At 41.5% G+C, this 21,846-nt stretch overlaps 1 protein-coding gene and 1 long non-coding RNA gene across 3 annotated transcripts in view; one reads left to right on the top strand and one right to left on the bottom strand.

Annotated features, from left to right (window-relative positions):
* The window catches only part of SEC24D (SEC24 homolog D, COPII component), a 116,452-nt gene that overhangs the window by 28,657 nt on the left and 65,949 nt on the right, over positions 1–21,846 (top strand). For both annotated transcript variants that reach the window (XM_086407267.1, XM_086407266.1), the window contains exons 7-8: positions 360–471; positions 10,874–11,001. In XM_086407267.1, the coding sequence (XP_086263393.1) occupies positions 360–471; positions 10,874–11,001 (240 nt within the window). The remainder of the gene's footprint in view (positions 1–359; positions 472–10,873; positions 11,002–21,846) is intronic.
* Positions 7,976–9,119, bottom strand: LOC147371213 (uncharacterized). Its single transcript, XR_015166002.1, has 3 exons — positions 8,980–9,119; positions 8,136–8,229; positions 7,976–8,048 (listed from the first exon to the last, which is right to left on the bottom strand). It is a non-coding gene; the product is annotated as an uncharacterized LOC147371213 (long non-coding RNA).

The following is a 21,846-nucleotide window of genomic DNA, read 5'->3' as shown; positions in this document are numbered from 1 at the left end:
GCAGAAAGTATTTTATTTTTTTTTAATGTTATTTTCAATTTCTTCTCCAGTGAGAATCCTTTCCCAGAGAACTCTTACCTGTGATCCCAAGAAACAAACTGAATAAAAATAGATTTCCCTGAAAGATCAGAGTTGGAGCTCAAGAGTATTACAGAATAGAATTTGGAAGCTACTAGCTTAAGGTTGTGAAACTAAACAAAAGTGAGGTTGAAGATATGATGGATTCTCAGTGAGAGTTTGATTTGAAATCAGCTTAAAGAATTCAGAAAATGCCTGTGCGTGCGTGTGTGTATATAAGGAGAGGGAAATGTTGAGAAGTCTAAACTGACTTTAACTTGCCCTTGATCTCTTACTTACAGATCCAGGTGATCGAGAGTGACAGAGCCACCAGAGGGGGACAAGTTTATGCCACCAACGCCAGAGGCCAGATCCCTCCACTGGTCACTACAGACTGTGTGATACAAGACCAAGGTATTCTTCTCTCAGTTACCTTTCTGATTGAGCTCTTAGTGTTTCTCACCTTTTTTTTTTTTTTTTAAAGCAAATGCACGGAGACCCTCCAATAATGGTTTCACTGATGGGCCACCCCTTTATAGCTGGTAACAAGAACTAATTTGTCATTAATCAAATATGGAGAAGGCACTGTCAGCTGAGTTCTTGTCAAAATGTTCAAGTTTAAGAAAATTTTAAATTTTAATTTATGGGTTTAAATGTGTTCATGCCCTACTTTGGTTTATTTACTACAGTTGGAACCTGGCAGGATGGCGTGAGCAGACGGTAGAGAACTAAATATTTGACTCAATTAAGCCAGCAGACTTGGTTCTAGCCCCAGTGACATTTCTAAAATAAGTCCTTTAGTTTTGGGCTCTGGTTTCCCATTTTAAAACTGGATGAGAAGAGGCTGAGCTCTGTCTCTACTGACTCTATCCCAGGTTTGCTATCAGTTTCATACTTCTGTTAGACTTTGTCCAGGTTTAATCAGGGAATGTATTATTCTGTTTATGGCAAGTTAAAATACAGCCTGATGCAGTGTGCCATCTCAGATTCTGAATTTAATGGAGTATATACTCGGTTCTAGAAATACAGCATTGGTACACAAGCAGGCGTGTCGTCTCATCTCAGAGTTGCTGAGTCAGCCAGTCTCCTGGTGCGACTCGCCTCTCGTGAGTCCATCCTGTGTTCTGCCTTCAGCACAGTCCTTTCGGAGCTTGCAGCACTGTGAGGCAGAAAGAGCTCGGATTGGGAGTTTGGCACGCCTGCACGGAGACCCAGGTTCTCTTCCTTACTGTCCTGAGCTTTGCTCATCCCACCTCTTTGAACCTCAGCGTTGCTCTCTGTAAGATGTGGGGACTAAGACCTGCCCTGCGGGGCCAGCGTGAGGATTGGGGGTGACTCTGTGTGCTGCGTGTGTCTGTGTCTGTACGCTTGCGTTGTTGTTCAGCCACTAAGTCGTGTCCAACTCTGCGACCCCATGGAATGCAGCACACCAGACTTCCCTGTCCTTCACCATCTCCTGGAACTTGCTCAAACTCATGGCCATTGAGTTGATGATGCCATCCAACCATCTCATCCTCTGTTGCCCCCTTCTCCTCCCGCCTTCTGTCTTTCCCAGCATCAGGGTCTTTTCCAATGAGTCAGCTCTTTGCATCAGGTGGCCAGAGTATTGGAGCTTCAGCATCAGTCCTTCCAATGAATATTCGGGATTGATTTCCTTCAGGACTGACTGGTGTGCATGCATGGAAGTATCTTTATATGTATGTGGGGTCTTGACCTGTAGAACGGGCTGATATAGATTACAGATGATGTTACTGTTAGAGATACTACTATCAAAACAGACTTCAGATTACTTCATTTCCTCGACTAAAAGTGATTTGTTCCTGATTACTTACAGAATCCATCCAAACTTGTTAAATGAATTCATATTTATTTGGTACTTAAGACCTGGTTAGGTTGAGCTATATGAAATTACTGATTTTTTCTGTTTTGTTGACCGACAAAAATGGCAGTTTCATTTCAGCCTAATAGTAAGTGTTACATTTGTAGTTTTTAATATTTTAGTTGGAGGCTTTTTACAGGCCTAATGAATATTCCTTACCAGCCTCATCTCTCACCTGTTTCTTTCTTTTACATCTGCCTCAGCTATACTAAACTCATCCCCTTCCGCTCATGTCACCGATTCTCACTTTGTGCTATTATCTCTGCAACAGATTAGTACTGTTTTTGTTCACCATTGTACCCTAGAAATTCACCTGGTATCTAGAATATAATGGTCACCCAACAAATATTTATTGAACAAATGTACTTGGTATATATAACTCTAACCCTTTTAGTTGGGAAATTCTTAGTTCTTCCAAACTCACTTTATTTATTTATTTTTTCAAACTCACTTTAATTTTCCCTGAGAAAGCTCCTCTAATTTCTTCCCCCACAGTGCTTCATAGACACTCCTATTATAACCCTGTTCCATTAAATTTTACTGTGGTTTGGGTCTCTTTCCTACAAGCTATGAGCTACTTAGAGCAGGATCATACTTGTTTGTTCATTCATTTACTTTGTCATACAGCAAATATTCAGTACCTGTTACCATTGTGGTTAATATTTATTAAGTGTTTGCTATGCATTAAGATGTCTTCTAAATACTTTATGTGTATTAATTCATTTAATCCTCCCTGTAACTTACTGAGATAGGCATTAATCTCATCTTCATTTTACAGAATGTGAAACCAAAGCACAGAATGCTTAGGTAATTTACCAAGATACTCAGCTAATGGGAAGCAAAGCTAGAATTTGAATCCCAACATTTTGATGCTAGAAGCCATGCTCTTAACTACTCACCTACTGCCTCAATTCAGAAGTAAAAGACACAGTGCTGTTCTTTTCTTTCCTTTGTTTGGCTATGCCTGCAACATGTAGGATCTCAGTTCCCTGACCTGGTGTCAAACCTCTACCCCCTGCACTGGGAGCACAGACTCTTAACCACTGCGCCGCCGGGAGAGCCCCGTGGTCTTATTCTTAGATGAGTGCACGATCTGGCAGGGAAAAGATATAACTAAATATTAACATTATAATATTATGGTAATATTATAAGGGTAAAATGAATTTTGCTGTGGGAACTTAGACATGGGGCAACTAGCCCAGCCTGTGCAGCTAGAGTGGGGCCAACTAAGCTGAGCCTCAAGTGAACAGGTGTGGACCAGAACACAGGTGGGGAGTTCTGGAGAGGAGAAGGTCGGCAGCCAGCAGAGACGGCTGTGCTGAGGTCTGGCAGTGGGAGAGCGCGCATGTGTTAAGGAGCAACACCTGCAGGGTTTTTTGTTTTTGTTTTTTTTTTTAACATAGAGGTCATTTTTAAAAATTGTGGTTAAATACACATAAAATAAAATTTGCTGTGTTAATAATTTTAAGTATACAGTTCACAGTGTTGTGCAGCCATCATGATTATCCATTTCCAGAACTTTTTCATCAATCTACACTGAAACTCTCTACCCGATAAACCACTGCTCCCCAATCCTCCACTCTGCCAGTCCCTGGGGTCTTCTGTTTTACTTTCTGTCTCTCTGAATGTTTTACTTTCTGTCTCTGAATTTGCCTAGGCTAGGTGCCTCGTGTAAGTGGATTCGTATAATATTTGTCCTTTTGTGTCTGGCTTATATCACTTAGCATAATATTGTCAAAGTTTGTCCATGTCGTAGCGTGTATCAGAAGTTCATTCCTTTTTAAGGCTGAGGGATCCTCACTCTTATGTATATACTGCCTTTTGTTTATCCATTCGTCTTTTGAAGGACATTTGGGTTGTTTCCATCTTTTGACTACAGTGCACAGCTGTAGCCATGAACACTGGTATACACGCATCTCTGTGAGTCCCTCCTTCAGCTCTCTCGTGTGTATGTCTAGGAGTGGCACTGCTGGGTCATATAGTCCATATAGGGGAAGCGTAGGAGGACGGAGTGGAAGGAGGAGGAAGGAGGTGGCGAGGTCTGGATTATCATCAGCTCTCCACAGCCTGCAGCCCAGCCCTGGGCAAGAACGGAGAGCTGCCTGGCATGGAGAGAGAGCCCTGCAGTTGGGCAGGTCACACCCGTTTGCTGTGAAGCCCCTTTCTCTGGCTGATTTGCTGTTACATATTAGTAGACTTTTTAAAATTTTATTTTTTTAATTGAAGATAAATTGATTTACAGTATCATGTTAGATCCAAGTGTAGAGCAGAATGACTCAGTTTTATATATATATTCTTTTTCAGATTCTTTTCCATTATAGTTTATTACAAAATATTGAGCATATTTCCCTGTGCCATACAGTAGGTCCTCGTTGATTATTTTATATATAGTGGTATGTACATATTACTCCCAACTTCCTAATTATCCCTCGGCACTCCCTTTCTCCTTTGGTAGCCATTAGTTTGTTTTCTATGTCTGTGATTCTGTTTCTGTTTTATAAATAAGTTGACTTGTGTCATATTTTAGATTCCACATATCAGTGACATTATATAATATTTGTATCTGACTTAACTTCACTTAATATAATCTCTGGGTCCATCCATGTTGCTGCAAATGGCATTATTTCTTTTTTATGGCTGAGTAATATTCCATTATTAAGTTTTATATATATATGTACCACATCTTTATCCACTCATCTGTTAATGGACATTTGGGTTGCTTCATGTCTTGGCTGTTATAACGAGTGCTGCAGTGAGCATTGGGATGCATGTATCTTTTTGAATTAGTTTTCATCTTTTCCAGATATATACTCAAGAGGGACATCAGTGGGCCAAGTGGTAACTCTAGTTTTAGTTTTTAAAGGAATCTTCATACTATTCTCCATAATGACTGTACCAGTTATATTCCCACCAACAGAGTAGAGGGTTCCCTTTTCTCCACATCCTCTTTAGCATTTATTGTTTGTAGACTTTTTAATATGGCCTTTCTGACTGGTGTGAGGTGACACCTCATTATAGTTTTGTTGTGCATTTCTCTAATAATTAGTGATGTTGAGCATCTTTTCATGTGGGCTTTTAGCCACCTGTCTGTCTGTCTGTGGAGAAATGTCTGTTTAGATCTTCTGCCCATATTTTGATGAGGTTGTTTGTTTTTGTGATATTGAGCTGTATGAGCGGTTTGTATATTTTGGAGATTAATCCCTGTTGGTTGCATTGTCTGCAAATATTTTCTCTCTTTCTGTAGGTTATCTTTTTGTTTTGTTTATGGGTTCCTTTGTTGTACAAAAACTTTTCAGTTTAATTAGGTTCTATTTATTTTTTTGTTTTTATTTCCAGTACTGTAGGAGGCAGATCCAAAAAAATATTGCTGCAATTTATGTCAAAGAGCATTCTGCCCATATTTTCCTCTAGGAGTTTTATAGTTAGTGTTCAATCTTACATTTATTGATAGGTCTTTAACCCCTTTTGAGTTTATTTTCCTGTTTAGTGTTAGAGGATGTTCTACTTTCATTCTTTTCCATGTAGCTGTCCAGTTTCCCTAGCATGACTTTTTTCAGATAGTTTTTATTGATTGGTCTGTGGCTCTGCGGGGTCTCCATCACTGCGAGGTTTCTCTCTGTGGCTGGGACGGGGGGCTGCTCTCTGGCTGCGGTCCGCGGGCTTGTCACTGCCATGCTTCTCTGGGTGTGGTGCACAGGCGTCAGCAGTTGCAGCTCCCGGGCTCTAGAGCGCAGGCTCGGTTGTGGCACATAGCATCTTCCCGGACCAGGGATCGAACCTGTGTCTCCTGCATTGGCAGGTGGGTTCTTTACCACTGAGCCACCAGGGAACTCCCCGAGCACCACTTACTGAAGAGACTGCCTTTTCTTCATTGTATATTCTTGACTCCTTTGTCATAAATTGACCCTAGGTGTGTGGTTTTATTTCTGGACATTAGTAGTCTTTCTAGTATGAAGCCCATGGGTCTCAGAGACATAGAAATTCACAGATGTAAGTGTCAAGACTGAAGGAACCTTGGACTTCATCTGCCCTGCTCTCTCACTTTGCAGATGTGAGTGCACTGAGGTCCTGGTAAGTTAAGTGATTCGCCCAGGACTGCACAGCTGGTTAGCAGAGAAGCCAATAAAGAGGCACACCTGCTTTAAGAATATCACTTCTTTGCCTTTGGCCGCAGGATCTGATTTAAGACTCCGTTTCTCCCTTGATTCTGTGCTTCTGCCTGTCCCGCAAGGTCCTGTTCAAGCAGTGCATCCCTTGTTTAGTCACCTGTGACCCGTGTGTAAAACTCATTGCCTCCCTTGGGCCACTGTGTAATCAATTTTGTCTTCTGTGATTCTTGCCTGCCATTTTGCAATTGTCTGCTTTATTTGCTTTATTTGTTTATTGTTGGCTTTGTTGCTCTTCATCACTGTGTGGGCTTTTGTCTGGTTGTGGTGAGTGGGGGCTACCCTCCAGGTGCAGTGCGTGGGCTGCTAACTGCAGTGACTGCTCTTGTTGCAGAGTGCAGGCCGTTGGCAGGTGGACTCGGGAGTTGTAACTCCTGGGCTCTAGAGGACAGGCTCTGTGGCATGTGGGGTCTTCCCACATCAGGGACTGAACCTGTGTCTCCTGCATTGGCAGGTGGGTTCTTTACCACTGAGTCACCAGGGATGCCCCCAATTACCTGCTTTATTATCATTTTCTTCTACCAGACCTTAAAGCCAGAGGCTTCACCCTCTCCTGCCTCTAAGCCTCTAACTTAGGGATTACCTTCATAAATATTTGTTGAATGAATAAATTACTGAATGTTTTTTAGTCAGTTTATCCCATAAGTTTCTTTATTAAGCAGATCAAGGGATTTTGGATCTTAATTACCAAGGTTGCTAAATTATCTGCTATAAACATGCCTTTCATGCTCCATTTTGCATACCTGCTTAAGAAATAAATTCTTCATTGCTTTTTAAAAATTTATTGTTGGTGTGCATTAGCTTCTTGTAACAAGTTTGTTTAGTCACCTTCATGAACTTGTTCATATGCATATTTCATAGTAAAAAATAAGATTTTTAAAGTTAACAAATGCTCAAATTCAATGTATTACTAGAAATGTTAACTAGTGAAAGTTGAGTACAATGAACAAATGAACAATTAAAATACACTTTAAAATATTCAGAAATTCTTATTTCCCACTGTGTATAACATTGTGTGATAATGAGGAGGAAGGTTTTATTTAAGTTATATGAAATATACAATAATAAGGGTTCAAGCATGTTTACATTTATTACCTAATATTTATTTTTCTTCTATTCCTGATGTCAAAACTCATGTTTTACCCTGTGTTAGTATTCACTTGGACTCTACCTGTCTCTGATCTTTCTTCCTGCTCCCAGAAGCTATCTGAATAATTTTCTTCGGGTATTTATTTGATCATATGGGTGGCTCAGTGGTAAAGAATCCACCTGAAAATGCAGGAATCACCGGAGATGCAGGTTGGATCCCTGGGTCAGGAAGATCCCCTGGAGGAGGAAATGGCAGCCCACTCCAGTGTTCTTGCCTGGGAAATCCTATGGACAGGGGACCCTGGCAGGCTGCAGACCATGGGGTCGCAAAGAGCAGGACAGAGCTGAGCACACACACACGCATTGCTGGAAAATGTCCCATCATTGCCCAAGGGAAAACAGGATTGGTCTGAACTCTTGTCCAAACTCACAGTTTCATGACCTGGACCCAGCTGGTCTGGGACGTAGGAGAGACTGTGATAGGTTCTAATACCCCTTTTGTCACTTCTAACCCTTTGACTTTGGTAAGTCACTTAACCTCCCAGTGTCTCAGTTTACTCCTCTGTAAAACGGGGTCATAGGGTATCAGTGTCATAGGCAATTGTGAGACTAAATTGAATTTACATATAGCAATCTTAGAATGATGCCTAATCCATTGGCATTGATTGTTATTATCCTTGTTGCTAGTGCCACATTTCTCCCCTTTATCAGACTCTCTGCAGCAGGGCCCCCAAACTGGATTCAGCCTACAGACACGTTAATTTGTTATACAGAATAATTTATTTCTGTTTGAATTAGTTGCCATTATATAAAAATCAAAATTTTAATGTAAAAATCCAGATTTCTGTCTGGTCCCCCTAAAATGTAAAATGTGTAAATAATAGATTAAATATGAAAGGAAGCTCAGCTTCTCGGGTCCAGCCTTCCCCTCGTTCCCGACCCACCTGTGCAGTGAGGAGTGGCCAGAGAAAGGATGAGAGGTTGCAGACCCGGCAGAGTGACCGCTCATCCTTCTTTCAGCTGCTTACATCCTCCTTTCTGAGAAAAGCACACAATCAGAAGAGAACTTCTGTGGAGTCCCACCATCGCATCAGCCCCCATTCATCATATGTCCTTGTACTCTGCCTTCAGACTCTTGGCCATAAGTGTGCTGCAGTTGAAATCTCCTACTGTGTGCCACTCAAGTGCACTGCTACCCTAAGTCTCCCCCCTCTCTCTTACGTGTTTAACATTTCTCTTTCTTTTACAAAGCCTTCCCCTATCTTAAACAGTGTTTTCTCGATCCACCTCCTTTACAAACTCCCCCCTTTCTTTGCTCTTGGGTGATCCTCTGTGCAGGGCAGCAAAGGAGACAGAGATGTGAAGAACAGACCTTTGGACGCAGCGGGAGGAGAGGGTGGGATGATTTGAGAGAATAGTATTCAAACACACATATCACCGCGTGTGAAACGGATAAGCAGTGCGGCTTTGCTGTGTGATGGAAGGCACACAAGCTCGTGCCTTCTGCAGCCTGGGGGCGCAGTGGCACAGGGATACCTGTGGCCGACTCGTATTGACGTGTGGCAGAGATCATCATGGTATTGTAAAGTAATCATCCGCCAATTAAAGTAAATATATTAAAAACCTTGAAAGGATTATTGCGTATTCAGCACCTGCCTCTCTCTCCTAAACTCACTGTGAGCAGCCTCCCTACCCTCCTCCTCCTCACCCCACCATCCCATCAAAAGTCTCTCTCCCGGCTCTCCAGCCCCCCTCCAGCCCACAGTCACGTTGACCTGGCGTCAGCACCTGCACAGACGGTCCTGCCTCTTCCTTGATGTATTTTCTTCACCTCCAGCACCCCAGACTCCCTCGTTTGTACACTTCTTGGTCCTTCTGCTGGTTTCTCCTTGTCTCCTGGCTTCTTTATGTCAGAGGACTCAGGGCTCAGTCCTCACTCCTCTCTTCTCTGGCCACTTTGTGGTTTTTAATCTAGTTTCCTGGCTTCGAATATTGTTTATATGCCCAGAACTCCCAAATGTGTCTCTCCAGCTCAGCTTTCATCCCAGCGCCAAGACTTTGTGTGTTTGACTGTTTACTCAGCATCACTGCTTGATCACCTAATAGATTTCCCAGATGGACATGCCTGGAGCCAGATTCCCGGTTTTCACCCACGGGCTCAAAAAAAACCCCCTTCCCTTCCCGGAGCCTTTCTCTGGTCAGTTCGTGGCAGCTTCATGCTTCTGATTCCTCAGGCTGAAAACTTCGGAGTCACCTGCGTCGAGCTGATTTGGTCTCTGTGACGTCTCTGAATTCCTCCCTAGCTGCCCCAGGCGCCTCATCCCAGCCTCACTGGCCTCCTGATGTTCCTTTGCCAGCCCAGGCTCGCCCTGTCCCGACACCTGCGGGCAAATCCCTTCCCACTTTGGGACCTTTGCTCCAGTGATGCCTTTTGAAGAAGACCAATTCTGTAACTGTTTAAAATTGCAGTCTTTCCCCACTGTGGTACCCCTCCCCCAGAGGTGCTTTTTCCCATAACATTTGTCATCTTCTAAGGTCCTGTGTAATTTATTGGGTTTTTTTAGTTTATGTTCCTCTGCAAGAACATAAACTCTACAAGGGAGCACCTAGGACTGTATCTAAAAGACAATCAATACACACTTGTTTGATAATTATGTTCTTTTGCCAAAATATATTGTGATTTAATTGTTAAGTTTATTTTAGATAAGTTATTCTAGTGATTTAGAAATATTCATGCCATGGATATTGGGTTTCTTTAATTTCTTTTTAATTGGAGGATAATTGCTTTATAATGCTGTATTGGTTTCTACCATAAGTATACATATATCCCCGCCCTCTTGCACCTTCTTCCCACTCCCCCATCCCACCCCCTAGGTTTTCACAGAGCACTGGGGTGAGCCCCTGTGTTATGCGGCAGCTTTCCACTGGCTGTCTGTTTCATGCATAGTGATGTATGTATCCCAGTGCTACGCTCCAAATCTACTCCTCCCTCTCCTTCCCTCACTGGGTCCGCAAGTCTGTTCTGTGTGTCTCTGTTCCTGCCCTGCAAATAAGCTCATCAGTGCCATTCCCATGGGTATTGTTTTAATACTCATGCATGCTGTGAAAAAAATATTTGGTCAGGAAACTTGGTGTATTTTAAAAATAGATTTGGGTGTTTTAAAAATTGTTTCTATTATAAATAGAATTTTAATTTCTAAATTGAATTACAAGTTAAGGAGGAGAACATGGTCAAAGGGAATTCTATTTGACACAGTATAACTAGCTGATATGAAATGGTATACAAATGGCTTACCTTTCTCATAACGGATGTGTTGATAGGAGAGGATGAAGAAGGAATTTTATTCTTATGTTTTGTGTCTTTGCTTTACTTTTCCCATTGAATCTAAATACCTCTCAAATCTCTTGAGTGGCTATGTTAATACCCTGCTTATGGAAAATAATACTTTAAAATCTTTTACATTTTTGCAGCAGTATTTTATTTTACAAGAAACTATAGTGTCTTATTTTACAAGAAACTATAGTGTGCTTAGAGTATAGATCATCAAATTATACAGTGCTCCTTTTTATTTTTTAGAAATCACGAAGCTTTACAAATAAGGCAATGCATTGCCTAGACGTGCCTTTATAAATATTTAAATATACAGGGCAGGTTGTGAGTCTGCACCATTGACCGTTTCAGGCAATGCCAGTCCCCGGTACATCCGCTGCACCACGTACTGCTTTCCCTGCACGTCAGATATGGCCAAGCAAGCTCAGATCCCGTTAGCCGCCATCATCAAGCCCTTTGCCACAATCCCTTCGAATGAGGTAAGTGATGAAAATAGTAATTCAGTAATTTAATAACTCTAAAATTCCTCTTTTGTCATTATTTTCCTGTATATTTTTCTGTATCATAAACAGAAAACTGGAGCGCGAAAAACATGTAGTCATTCAATTCATTAAGTAAACCAAGAACTGACCATATAGCACAGGGAACTCTGCTTAATGCTCTGTGGTGACTTAAATGGGAAGAAAACCCAAAAACGAGGGGATGTGTGTGTGTATATATACATATATATAGCTGACTCACTTGGCTGTACCACAGAAACTAACACAATGTTATGAGGCAACTAAACTCCAAATTTTTAAAAAGTAAGTTTAAGAAGAAAGAGAAAAAAATCTGATAAACTGTGTTTTTTTGGCATCCTGTATTCCAAACACAGATGGACTAGGTCTCTTTTTGGCCTATTGTAACAGTGCACATGAGCTGTAGCCTGCCAGACTCCTCTGTCCATGGAATTCTCCAGGGAAGAATACTGGAGTGGGTAGCCAGCCGTTCGCTTCTCCAGGGGATCTTCCCAACCCAGGGATCGAACCCAGGTCTCCTGCATTGCAGGCGGATGTTTTACCAGCTGAGCTACCAGGGAAGCCCCTGGTTTGTGTCATTGGAAAAGTCCCTGATTCTGGGAAAGATTGAGGACAGAAGGAGAAGAGGGCATCAGAGAATGAGATGGCCTGATGGCATCACTGATGCAATGGACATGAACTTGGGCAAACTTTGGGGATGGTGAGGGACAGAGAAGCCTGGCATGCCCAGTCCATGGGATTGCAAAGAGTCGGACACAACTGGTGACTCAACAACAACAACAGCAATGCACATATACAGGAAATACAGACTGTCAGAAAATGACAGATACCCAAACCTCTTGTGAAGTCTTTACGCCCTAGCTCAGTACTGCAGCATTGAGGTGCTCTGGTAAAAGGAAGATAATGCAGGCTGAGGTCCTTGGTCTTACTACATCTGCTTTAGTAATCACTGGGCCAGGATTCTTATAAGCCCCTGTCTAAACTCAGCAGGCGGAGAAGGCAATGGCACCCCACTCCAGTACTCTTGCCTGGAAAATCCCATGGACAGAGGAGCCTGGTAGGCTGCAGTCCATGGGGTCACGAAGAGTTGAACACAACTGAGTGACTTCACTTTCACTTTTCACTTTCATGCATTGGAGAAGGAAATGGCAACCCACTCCAGTGTTCTTGCCTGGAGAATCCCAGAGACGGGGGAGCCTTGTGGGCTGCAGTCTATGGGTTCGCACAGAGTCAGACACGACTGAAGTGACTTAGCAGCAGCAGCAGCAGCAAACTCAGCAGGATTAGAAAGCATGAGGTAGATCAATTGTATCTGTCAGCTGAGAAAGGTGTACCCAATTTATAGTTGCTATGCTGTATGCTATACTCGGTTGCTTCAGTCATGTCTGACTCTTTGCTACCCCATGCCTGTAGCCCACCAGACTCCTCTCATGGAGTGTTCCAGATAAGAATACTGGAGTAGGTTGCCATTTCCTCCTTCAGGGGATCTTCCTGACCCAGGGATCGAACCCATGTCTCTGGCATTGGCAGGTGGATTCTTTACCACTGAGCCACCTGGGAAGCCCGAAGTTTATAGTTAAGTGGCGACAAAGATAAGTGGTGTGTATTTAAGATCTCTGATATTAGGATGCTGTTAGTGGGTCCTGGAATCAGGACGTCCACTCTCTGTACCTGCCATTCCTCCTTTTGTTGCCCCTGAGTGGTAGATGCCCACGTGCACATGGAGACAGACACGAGGTCCTGTAGCAAAGCTGGTCAGGTGGGGGCTGAAGGAAAGCCTTACTCGCACTGGAGCTGTGACTGTAACCTCGTGGGTCCAGTAAATTAGGCTGAGCTCTGGATTCTATTTGCTCGCTAAAAGCTGAAGTATAGACGCTTTTCCCAAGTTAAACCTGACCTTGGCTCTGATCCTTTGAGATCACTGACCTGATGCTTACCTAGCAGCACCTGAGCAAGAAGTAGAGCCTCTCTGCTGCTGCTGCTAAGTCGCTCAGTTGTGCCTGACTCTGTATGACCCCATAGACGGCAGCCCACCAGGCTCCCCCGTCCCTGGGATTCTCCAGGCAAGAACACTGGAGTGGGTTGCCATTTCCTTCTACAGTGCATGAAAGTGAAAAGTGAAAGTGAAGTCGCTCAGTCATGTCTGACTCTTCACGACCTCATGGACTGCACCCCACCAGGCTCCTCCGTCCATGGGATTCTCCAGGCGAGAGTACTGGAGTGGGGTGCCATTGCCTTCTCCAGAGCCTCTCTAACAGAGAACAAATCTGTACTGTTTCTTGGGCCTGTCACGCCAGCTGGGACGGGGGGTAAAGTGACCTGGGAAGGGGTAGAGGGCTGCTGTATGACCCTTCAGAGAAGGAAGGAGGAGGAGAGAGGCAGTGTCTGCGTGCACAGTGGCTGCCATCCCCTTTGAGGTGTTCACTCAGTCTTTTTATGGGTGCAGCAGAATGCCACCATCTCCGCTGAGAGCACAGTGAACTGGGTTGGAGTTGGGCATAGAAGAGGCACTGGGTTGTTCCTGGAAGCCAGTCTTACATGCAGTTATGGTCTCATAAATTGAGAAGTACATTCAGTATTTGCTTCGTGTCTTTTGTGATGGTCCCAGAAATTTAATATAATTCTCGTAAGTGGAAGTAGAAATGTTAGTTGCTCAGTCATGTCCAACTCTTTGTGACCCCATGGACTGTAGCCGCCAGGCTTCTCTGTCCATGGGATTTCCCAGGCAAGAATACTGGAGTAGATTGCCATTTCCTTCTCCAAGGGATCTTCCTGGCCCAGGGATCGAACCCACATCTCCCGAGTCTCCTGCATTGCGGGTGAATTCTTTACCACTATGCCACCCAGGAAGCCCCATCATTTTATCTACTCTTTTAGTGATGGACATCTGGCTATTTCTGCTTTTCGGCTTTTGTGAATAAAGCAGCTTCTGTAAATATTCTAGTATAAGTGTTTCTATGGACACGTATTAATTTCTCTTGGATTAATACCTGTGAGTAGATTGCTGGCTAATGGGGATACATGTTTATTTAGGTTTATAACAAACTGCCAGACCATTTCCCAAAGTGGTTATATGATTTTGTAGTCTTTTCAACGTGGTATCAGAGTTCCAGTTGCTCTGCATTCTCTCCAACCTTTGGTATTGTCGTCGTTTTAATTTTAGCAGTTCTGACTGCTGTATAGTAGTATCTGTGAGAGAGATTTCTTAAATTTTAATCTTGCTCCTTTGAATAAAATTTAAAGTGTTAGTGAATAACACATCAGTGTACATGCCACCATCATTAATAGATGTTAACGTTTTGTCATATTTGACTAAGAATTAAAACTTCGTAGGATATCTCTTCTTCCCTCCCACTCTAGGCACAAACACTAATGAATTTGGTGTGTATCCTTCCTATACATGTGGATTTTATATATTTGACTTCATATATATGTGTCTATAACAACATGTAGTATTTTTTGCTTTTTAATGAATCAATTACTTTTAAATAGGTACCATACAAACATTCAAAAGATGAAAGTGGTATACAGTGAAGAAGGTTGCTTCCTACCCCTCCGCCCCACCCTTACAATTCTTACTCATTCTATGTGATTCCTTCTAGAAATAAGTATGCATATACCAGCATATCAATATCCATCCTTCAAAAATAAATGTATAAGTGACAGTATAGCATACTATCACCACTCCACTCCACCACTGGCTGGATGAAAGTCTGGGTCACCAAGCATTTAGGCCTTCTTGGCAGCCTTCCCTCTTGCGGTCTCCGCGACGCCCTCCTGGTGTATCTTTTCCAGCCTCACAGGGAGAGAGCATTTTAGTTCCTTTTGTCACCATCCTCACTTCTAATCCTGGGGCCCATTAAGGCTTAAGTTTTGGGTTTCCTCTTTTTTTTTTTTCCTCTTTCTTTTTTATTTTTTAAAGTATGAAAATATAATAACACATTTATAGGAGACTTGGAAAATACAGAACAAAGTTACATATAGTTCCACTATATATTGCAATTATTTTTTTAAGTAGACAAATTAAGATTTTTAGTTGGAATTTCAATATCAAACTCTCAAAAATTAATAGAATGAATATATAGAAAAGTAGAAAGATTTAGTAGACCTGAAAAGCACCATGAACCAATTCAACATAACTAAGATTTATACAGTTTTCACACAGTGATAGGATAAACTGGGAGGCACTGGAGTATATCCAGGGACATAAAACACGTGCAAAAGTTTCTTGGTCTAAAGGCATTGAAATCATACAGAGTCTGTTCTCATGGAATTATGTTAAAAATCTGTATCAAAAGATATTTGAAAATAACTCAGGGTCTCCTCTTTTTTCTCTTAGACTCTGTATCCCCCCAAAGACTAAGTATCATCTGTAACAGTTACTGATGAGAATAATAATAGTCATAACTTATAAAGCACTTAGTGAACACAGTTAGAAATGTTTTAAATATATGTTCATTTAGTTAATTCTCATATCAGCCTACTTATTGTTCCATTTTTGGTATAAGGAAACTGAGGCACAGAGTTAGATAACTCTTAAGACCAATAGCTGTGAAGAAGGCTGAGCGCCGAAGAATTGATGCTTTTGAACTGTGGTGTTGGAGAAGACTCCTGAGAGTCCCTTGGACTGCAAGGAGATCCAACCAGTCCATTCTGAAGGAGATCAGCCCTGGGATTTCTTTGGAAGGACTGATGCTAAAGCTGAAACTCCAGTACTTTGGCCACCTCATGGGAAGAGTTGACTCATTGGAAAAGACTCTGATGCTGGGAAGGATTGGGGGCAGGAGGAGAAGGGGACGCCAGAGGATGAGATGGCTGGATGGCATCACCGACTCAATGGACGTGAGTTTGAGTAAATTCCGGGAGTTGGTGATGGACAGGGAGGCCTGGTGTGCTGCGATTCATGGGGTCTCAAAGAGTCAGACACGACTGAGTGACTGATCTGATCTGATCTGAAGACCAGGAGCTAATAAATGTTACCTAAGACCAGTGGCTACTAAGTAACAGAGCTGGGATTCCAAGCCAGGTGGTCAGAAGCCAGGTCCTTAACTCTAAGTCACTGTACTATTGCTGTCATTCATTCATTCCTGTATCTGTAGCCCCACCTTCACATACCCAAATGCCTTTCTAGAATCTCTCCTTGAGTACCTCTTAGAACCCTCACACTTAACATGTTCAAAAGTGAATTTCTGATCTCAACACCCTAACGCTGTTCATTCTTCCACATATCCAAGCCCAAAGCTAAACAGTTATAGTTAATAATAGAGAATAAGGGGTATGCTGATTTTTAAAACATATTTATTTGGCTGCACCGGATCTTAGTTGTGGCGTGTGGGATCTAGTTCCCTGACCAGGGATCAAACCTGGACCTCCTGCATTGGGAACATGGAGTCTTAGCCACTGGACCACCAGGGAGTTTCTGATATTTTATATTTATAACCTGTAATCAAGGAAATAAGTTTTAAAGTTTGTTTCTTGAAGGAAAATGGATTGCATGAATACTGTTATCCTCCTTCTGAATAGCATCCTAATTTCTTTTCCTCTAGAATAAATGACTTGCTTATTTTTAGGTATAGTAAAAGTTTAGGATTTTATTCCTTATATTGCCACTATTGCTGCAATTTAAAAAAAGATATCCTGCAAGATACCCTGATTTGGCATCTATCACAAGGATTTATTTAGTATAGCTTTTTTTTTTTTTAAGTCAGTTCTGTTGTTTGACAGAACCTTTAAAGCATGTCATTGTGTTAGCAACGGACTATAAAAATAAACCTAACCCAAGCAATTACTACCCGAGAATGTTCCCCATGAGCATTTGCTTTGGAGATGTACGCTATTTCCAAGGACATATCTGTGTCATCTTTGTTTAATATTTCATGCTACTTACTATAAATTTTAACTTTTTTGGTATTTGTTTTAAGTGAAACCCATTACTATATTAATACAATTCAATATGAGGTATTTATCCAGCAAAAGTAATCAGTTATCTTGTAGGCTATTTTGCTTAGTAACCTGTGAATTTATTTTTGATGTTGTATTTTAAGAACTAAGGTAGAAATGGTAGATTTCTGGCAAAAATTATACTTAGTTCTTCATTTCCTTTAAAATAGGAACTTCTACATTTGGGGCAAGTATGTACATCATCTAATTATACATAAAATTAAGTAATTTCACCTATAAAACAGATGGCAGAAACTTTTACTCCATTTGGGAATAGATTCAGGAGTATCTGTGAATTTTCTTACATTAGAAATGGATATAATAGTCAAAGTAATTTCCTTTCTTATTGATTTAATCAGATACTTTTTTTATCTAGGACTTTAAACTTCACTTGATTTATAATCAACTATTAACTCTGTAGGAACTTAGCTGGACTTTAGGGACACAGGGAAAAACAAGACCAGTTATTCTTGTCTAAAACAGGTAGAAAATCTGGGACATAACTAATTTTTGTACAGTGTGAAAAAGTGAGAATAATCTTATTCTTTGGAGTTTAGGTTCAGAGAAATTGTACCTTAGTTATGACTTAATGCTATGAAAGTGCTGCACTCAATATGCCAGCAAATTTGGAAACCTCAGCAGTGGCCACAGGACTGGAAAAGGTCAGTTTTCATTCTAATCCCAAAGAAAGACAATGCCAAAGCATGCTCAAACTACCGCACAATTGCACTCATCTCACATGCTAGTAAAGTAATGCTCAAAATTCTCCAAGCCAGTCTTCAGCAATACGTGAACCGTAAACTTCCACATGTTCAAGCAGGGTTTAGAAAGGCAGAGGAACCAGAGATCAAATTGCCAACATCCGCTGGATCATTGAAAAAGCAAGAGAGTTCCAGAAAAACATCTATTTCTGCTTTATTGACTATGCCAAAGCCTTTGACTATGTAGATCACCACAAACTGTGGAAAATTCTTCAAGAGATGGGAATACTAGACCACCTGACCTGCCTCCTGAGAAATCTGTATGCAGGTCAAGAAGCAACAATTAGAACTGGACATGGAACAACAGACTGGTTCCAAATAGGAAAAGGAGTATGTCAAGGCTGTATATTGCCACCCGGCTTATTTAACTTACATGCAGAGTACATCATGAGAAAAACGCTGGGCTGGATGAAGCACAAGCTGGAATCAGGATTGCCGGGAGAAATACCGGTAACCTCAGATGCAGATGACACCACCCTTATGGCAGAAAGCAAAGAGGAAGTAAAAAGCCTCTTGATGAAAGTGAAAGAGGAGAGTGAAAAAGTTGCCTTAAAACTCAACATTCAGAAAACTAAGATCATGGCATCCGGTCCCATCACTTCATGGCAAATAGATGGGGAAACAATTGAAATGGTGAGAGACTTTATTTTCTTGGGCTCCAAAATCACTGCAGATGGTGACTGCAGCAGTGAAATTAAAAGACGCTTCCTCCTTGGAAGAAAAGCTATGACCAACCTAGACAGAATATTCTAAAGCAGAGACATTACTTTGCTGACAAAGGTCCGTCTAGTCAAAGCTATGGTTTTTCCAGTAGTCATATGTGGATGTGAGAATTGGACTATAAAGAAAGCTGAGCACCAAAGAATTGATGCTTTTGAACTGTGGTGTTGGAGAAAACTCTTGAGAGTCCCTTGGACTTCAAGGAGATTCAACCAGTCCATCCTAAAGGAGATCGGTCCTGAATATTCATTGGAAGGGCTGATGCTGAAACTGAAACTCCAATACTTTGCCACCTGATGAGAAGAGCTGACTCATTTGAAAAGACCCTGATACTGGGAAAGATTGAGGGCAGGAGGAGAAGGGGCTGACAGAGAATTAATTGGTTGGATGACATTACCAACGCGATGGACAGGAGTCTGGGTAAACTCCAGGAGTTGGTGATGGACAGGGAGCCCTAATGTGCTGCCATCCATGGGGTCGCAAAGAGTCAAACACATCTGAGTGACTGAACTGAGCTGAACTGAGTATGACTTAATGGATAAGGAAGTTTGTACTGTTATTAAATAGTTTAAATTATTTTTCTTCATGATTGTTCATAGTCTGATAGATTTGGTAGATATGCAGAATATGCCATTGGAAAGAAAAAGGGTTGGATGTTAGTGAACTGACAAATGGGGTTAACAAAAAAGGGAAAAACTGTCAGAGAAAAAATGAACACCAGCACATTACATCCACATCCGTCACCTACAGAAGGCACTGCTTGGTCATGCAGTAGCCTTAGCTGTCTTGCTGGCATGAGTTGGCAGAGTTTGGGCAGAGTTTCCACTGCTGTTTAATCCATCAAAGGGAAGAAAATCTGCTTCACGGTCATAGTTTGTGTGTCAACTTTTTAAAAGGAAGCCAGCAGCTTGCGAAAAAGGTGTTATCTGAGTTTTATAGATGAAGACGTTCTACAGGTTATGGGGCAATTAAAATCACACAGTAAAATCATTGCTAATAAGTAATGCTATGGAAATCAAGGTTCCAAATTCCAAGTTCTTTCAGCAATATCTGGCTTACTGAGGTTTTATTTAAACACATAAAATAACATTCTTTTTTCTTGTTAGCAGAGATCTCTTGCTCCTACAAACTTGTGGGTTAGCTTGACATGTCCACCTTAGACCTCTTTTCTTGAAGTCTTTATTTCACGTTACTGCTTACTGCTCCTTGACGGCAGAGACCATCTGGACTGCGGCAGTGGGCTGGGCGTACTGTAGAGGTCCTGACCGAACAAATGCATTCTCCTGAGGGCTTGACAGACATTTAAAAGGCAAAGACAGACCAAACTGCTGAACAGTGGCTGAGTTCTCTAGGTATATTAGGCTTCTAACAAACTCTGTGAACACAGAAAAAAAAATCATTTCAGAGGTTGTCGATGTATTCTATCACCTATTAATGTGATAGCTGTATATTCTGTCATACTAATGAGAAAGGTTATATTTCATTTTAAAGAACAGAACAGAAAAGTAAGTAGGGAGACTATTTTAATAATTAATATTTTTTTTAGTTTTTGGTTGTGCTGGGTCTCTTTCTCTAGCTGTGACGAGCGGGGTCTACTCTTCCTTGCAGCACGATCTGCTCACTGCTGGGGCTTCTCATTGCCCAGCGCAGGCTGTCGGTGCACCACGAGCTTTGCTGGCTACACAGGCTTGGTAGTTGGAGCTTCCAGGCTCCAGAGCACAGGCATAGCAGTTGTGGTGCACGGGCTCAGTTGCTCCACGGTATGTGGAATCTCCCCGGACCAGGGATCAAACCTTTGGCCCCTGCATTGGCAGGTGGATTCTTATCCTCTCTACCACTGGGGAAGTCATAGGAAAAATTTTTGATCATATAAAGGTATTTGGGAAACCATGTTAAAAAACAGACTACTTTCTCCAAAGCACAGTAGATAGTAAGCATAATGTGGAACACTGGGCCAGGAAGCAGGAAATGTAGGTCTGTGCTGTGCCTTGTATTGTGACCTTAAGCTTCCATTCCCAAGAAGGAGAAGCCTGTTCTGACGTTCTGTAAATCTCAAAGGCTAATGTCTACCTTCCTCTTCCACTCCTTCTTAGGTTTTCAGCATGGATTACCATGTACTTGTCACACATCCTGTATGTTATTAGAAATTCATGTGAACATTTTCAAGCCAACCCCAAGGGGTTTCATTAATATTATACTTTTAGTATAAGAAACCTATAATATATTATTTACTTAAAAAGTACATGAAGATTGTGAAACTATGCGTCTTTATATCTAACCCAGATTTAGCTAGCTTTAGTTATAAATGTGCTCTGCAGTGAAACTGATTACTGCAAAAGACTGTGTCCTAAGGAACTTAAAGACTTATATCTTAAATTATTTTAAAATGAAAGCTTCAAAAGTCTGAATCTATTTTTAACATGTGTATCATAATCTTAAATTGTTTGCTTTAATGCAGTATTTTAAAAGTATTTACATAAGAACTTGGAAACATAGATTGTATGTACTCATGTAGAAATAGAAATATGAACATAAGATTTAAAATATTTAATGTATAAAGTTACTTTAGAAACTGAATCTTATGCCTTAAGGATTTTGGCCGCTGTTTGTATACTGCTATGAGAAAGTACTATGAAAAAAAGCTCGGCAGCTGGAGAACAGAATGTTATCCCTTTTTAGAATGGTGTTACAGCAGACACACAGAGCTGCCACATTTTTCAGGGCAAAGGTTGTTAGGATCCTGTTTTAAGTTACGGTTTAGAAAGTTAAATACACCAACCTTATTTTTTCAATCTTGAAATTATTCATATAAATATTTCTTTTATTAAATGGAGAATTATGTTGGGAGAAACAAGAAGAAAAGAGAAAGCATTCTTCCTTGGTTTGATTTTCAGTGAATCCATAAGTGGGTTTTATGACCTTTGGTGCCTGGCAACTGAGTGTTGTGGTTATTGAGTCGCTCAACTGTGTTCGATGTTTTGCAACCCCATGGACTGCAGCACACCGGGCTTCCCTGTCCTTCACTATCTCCGGGAGTTTGCTCAAACTCATGTCCATGATGATGGACATAAGTCGATGATGTCATCCAACATCTGTTGCCCCCTTTTCCTCTTGCTCTCAATCTTTCCCACCACCAAGGTCTTTTCCAATGAGTCTGCTCTTCTCATCAGGTGGGCAAAGTATTGGAACTTCAGCTTCAGCATCAGTCCTTCCAGTGAATATTCAGGGTTGATTTCCTTTAAGATTGGCTCGTTTGATCTCCTTGCAGTCCAAGTTACTCTCAAGAGTCTTCTCCAGCACCACAGTTCAAAAGCATCAGTTCTTCGGCGCTCAGTTTCTTTATGGTCCAGTACATGACTACTGGAAAAACCATAGCTTTGACTGT

The sequence above is a fragment of the Bos grunniens genome, chromosome 6, assembly GCF_055505025.1.
Source record: "Bos grunniens cultivar Pamir isolate PY7600 chromosome 6, Bosgru_T2T1.0, whole genome shotgun sequence".
NCBI classification, from domain to species: domain Eukaryota; kingdom Metazoa; phylum Chordata; class Mammalia; order Artiodactyla; family Bovidae; genus Bos; species Bos grunniens.
Note: the sequence above shows the minus strand (reverse complement) of the source record. Positions and strands in the feature narration are given on the sequence as shown.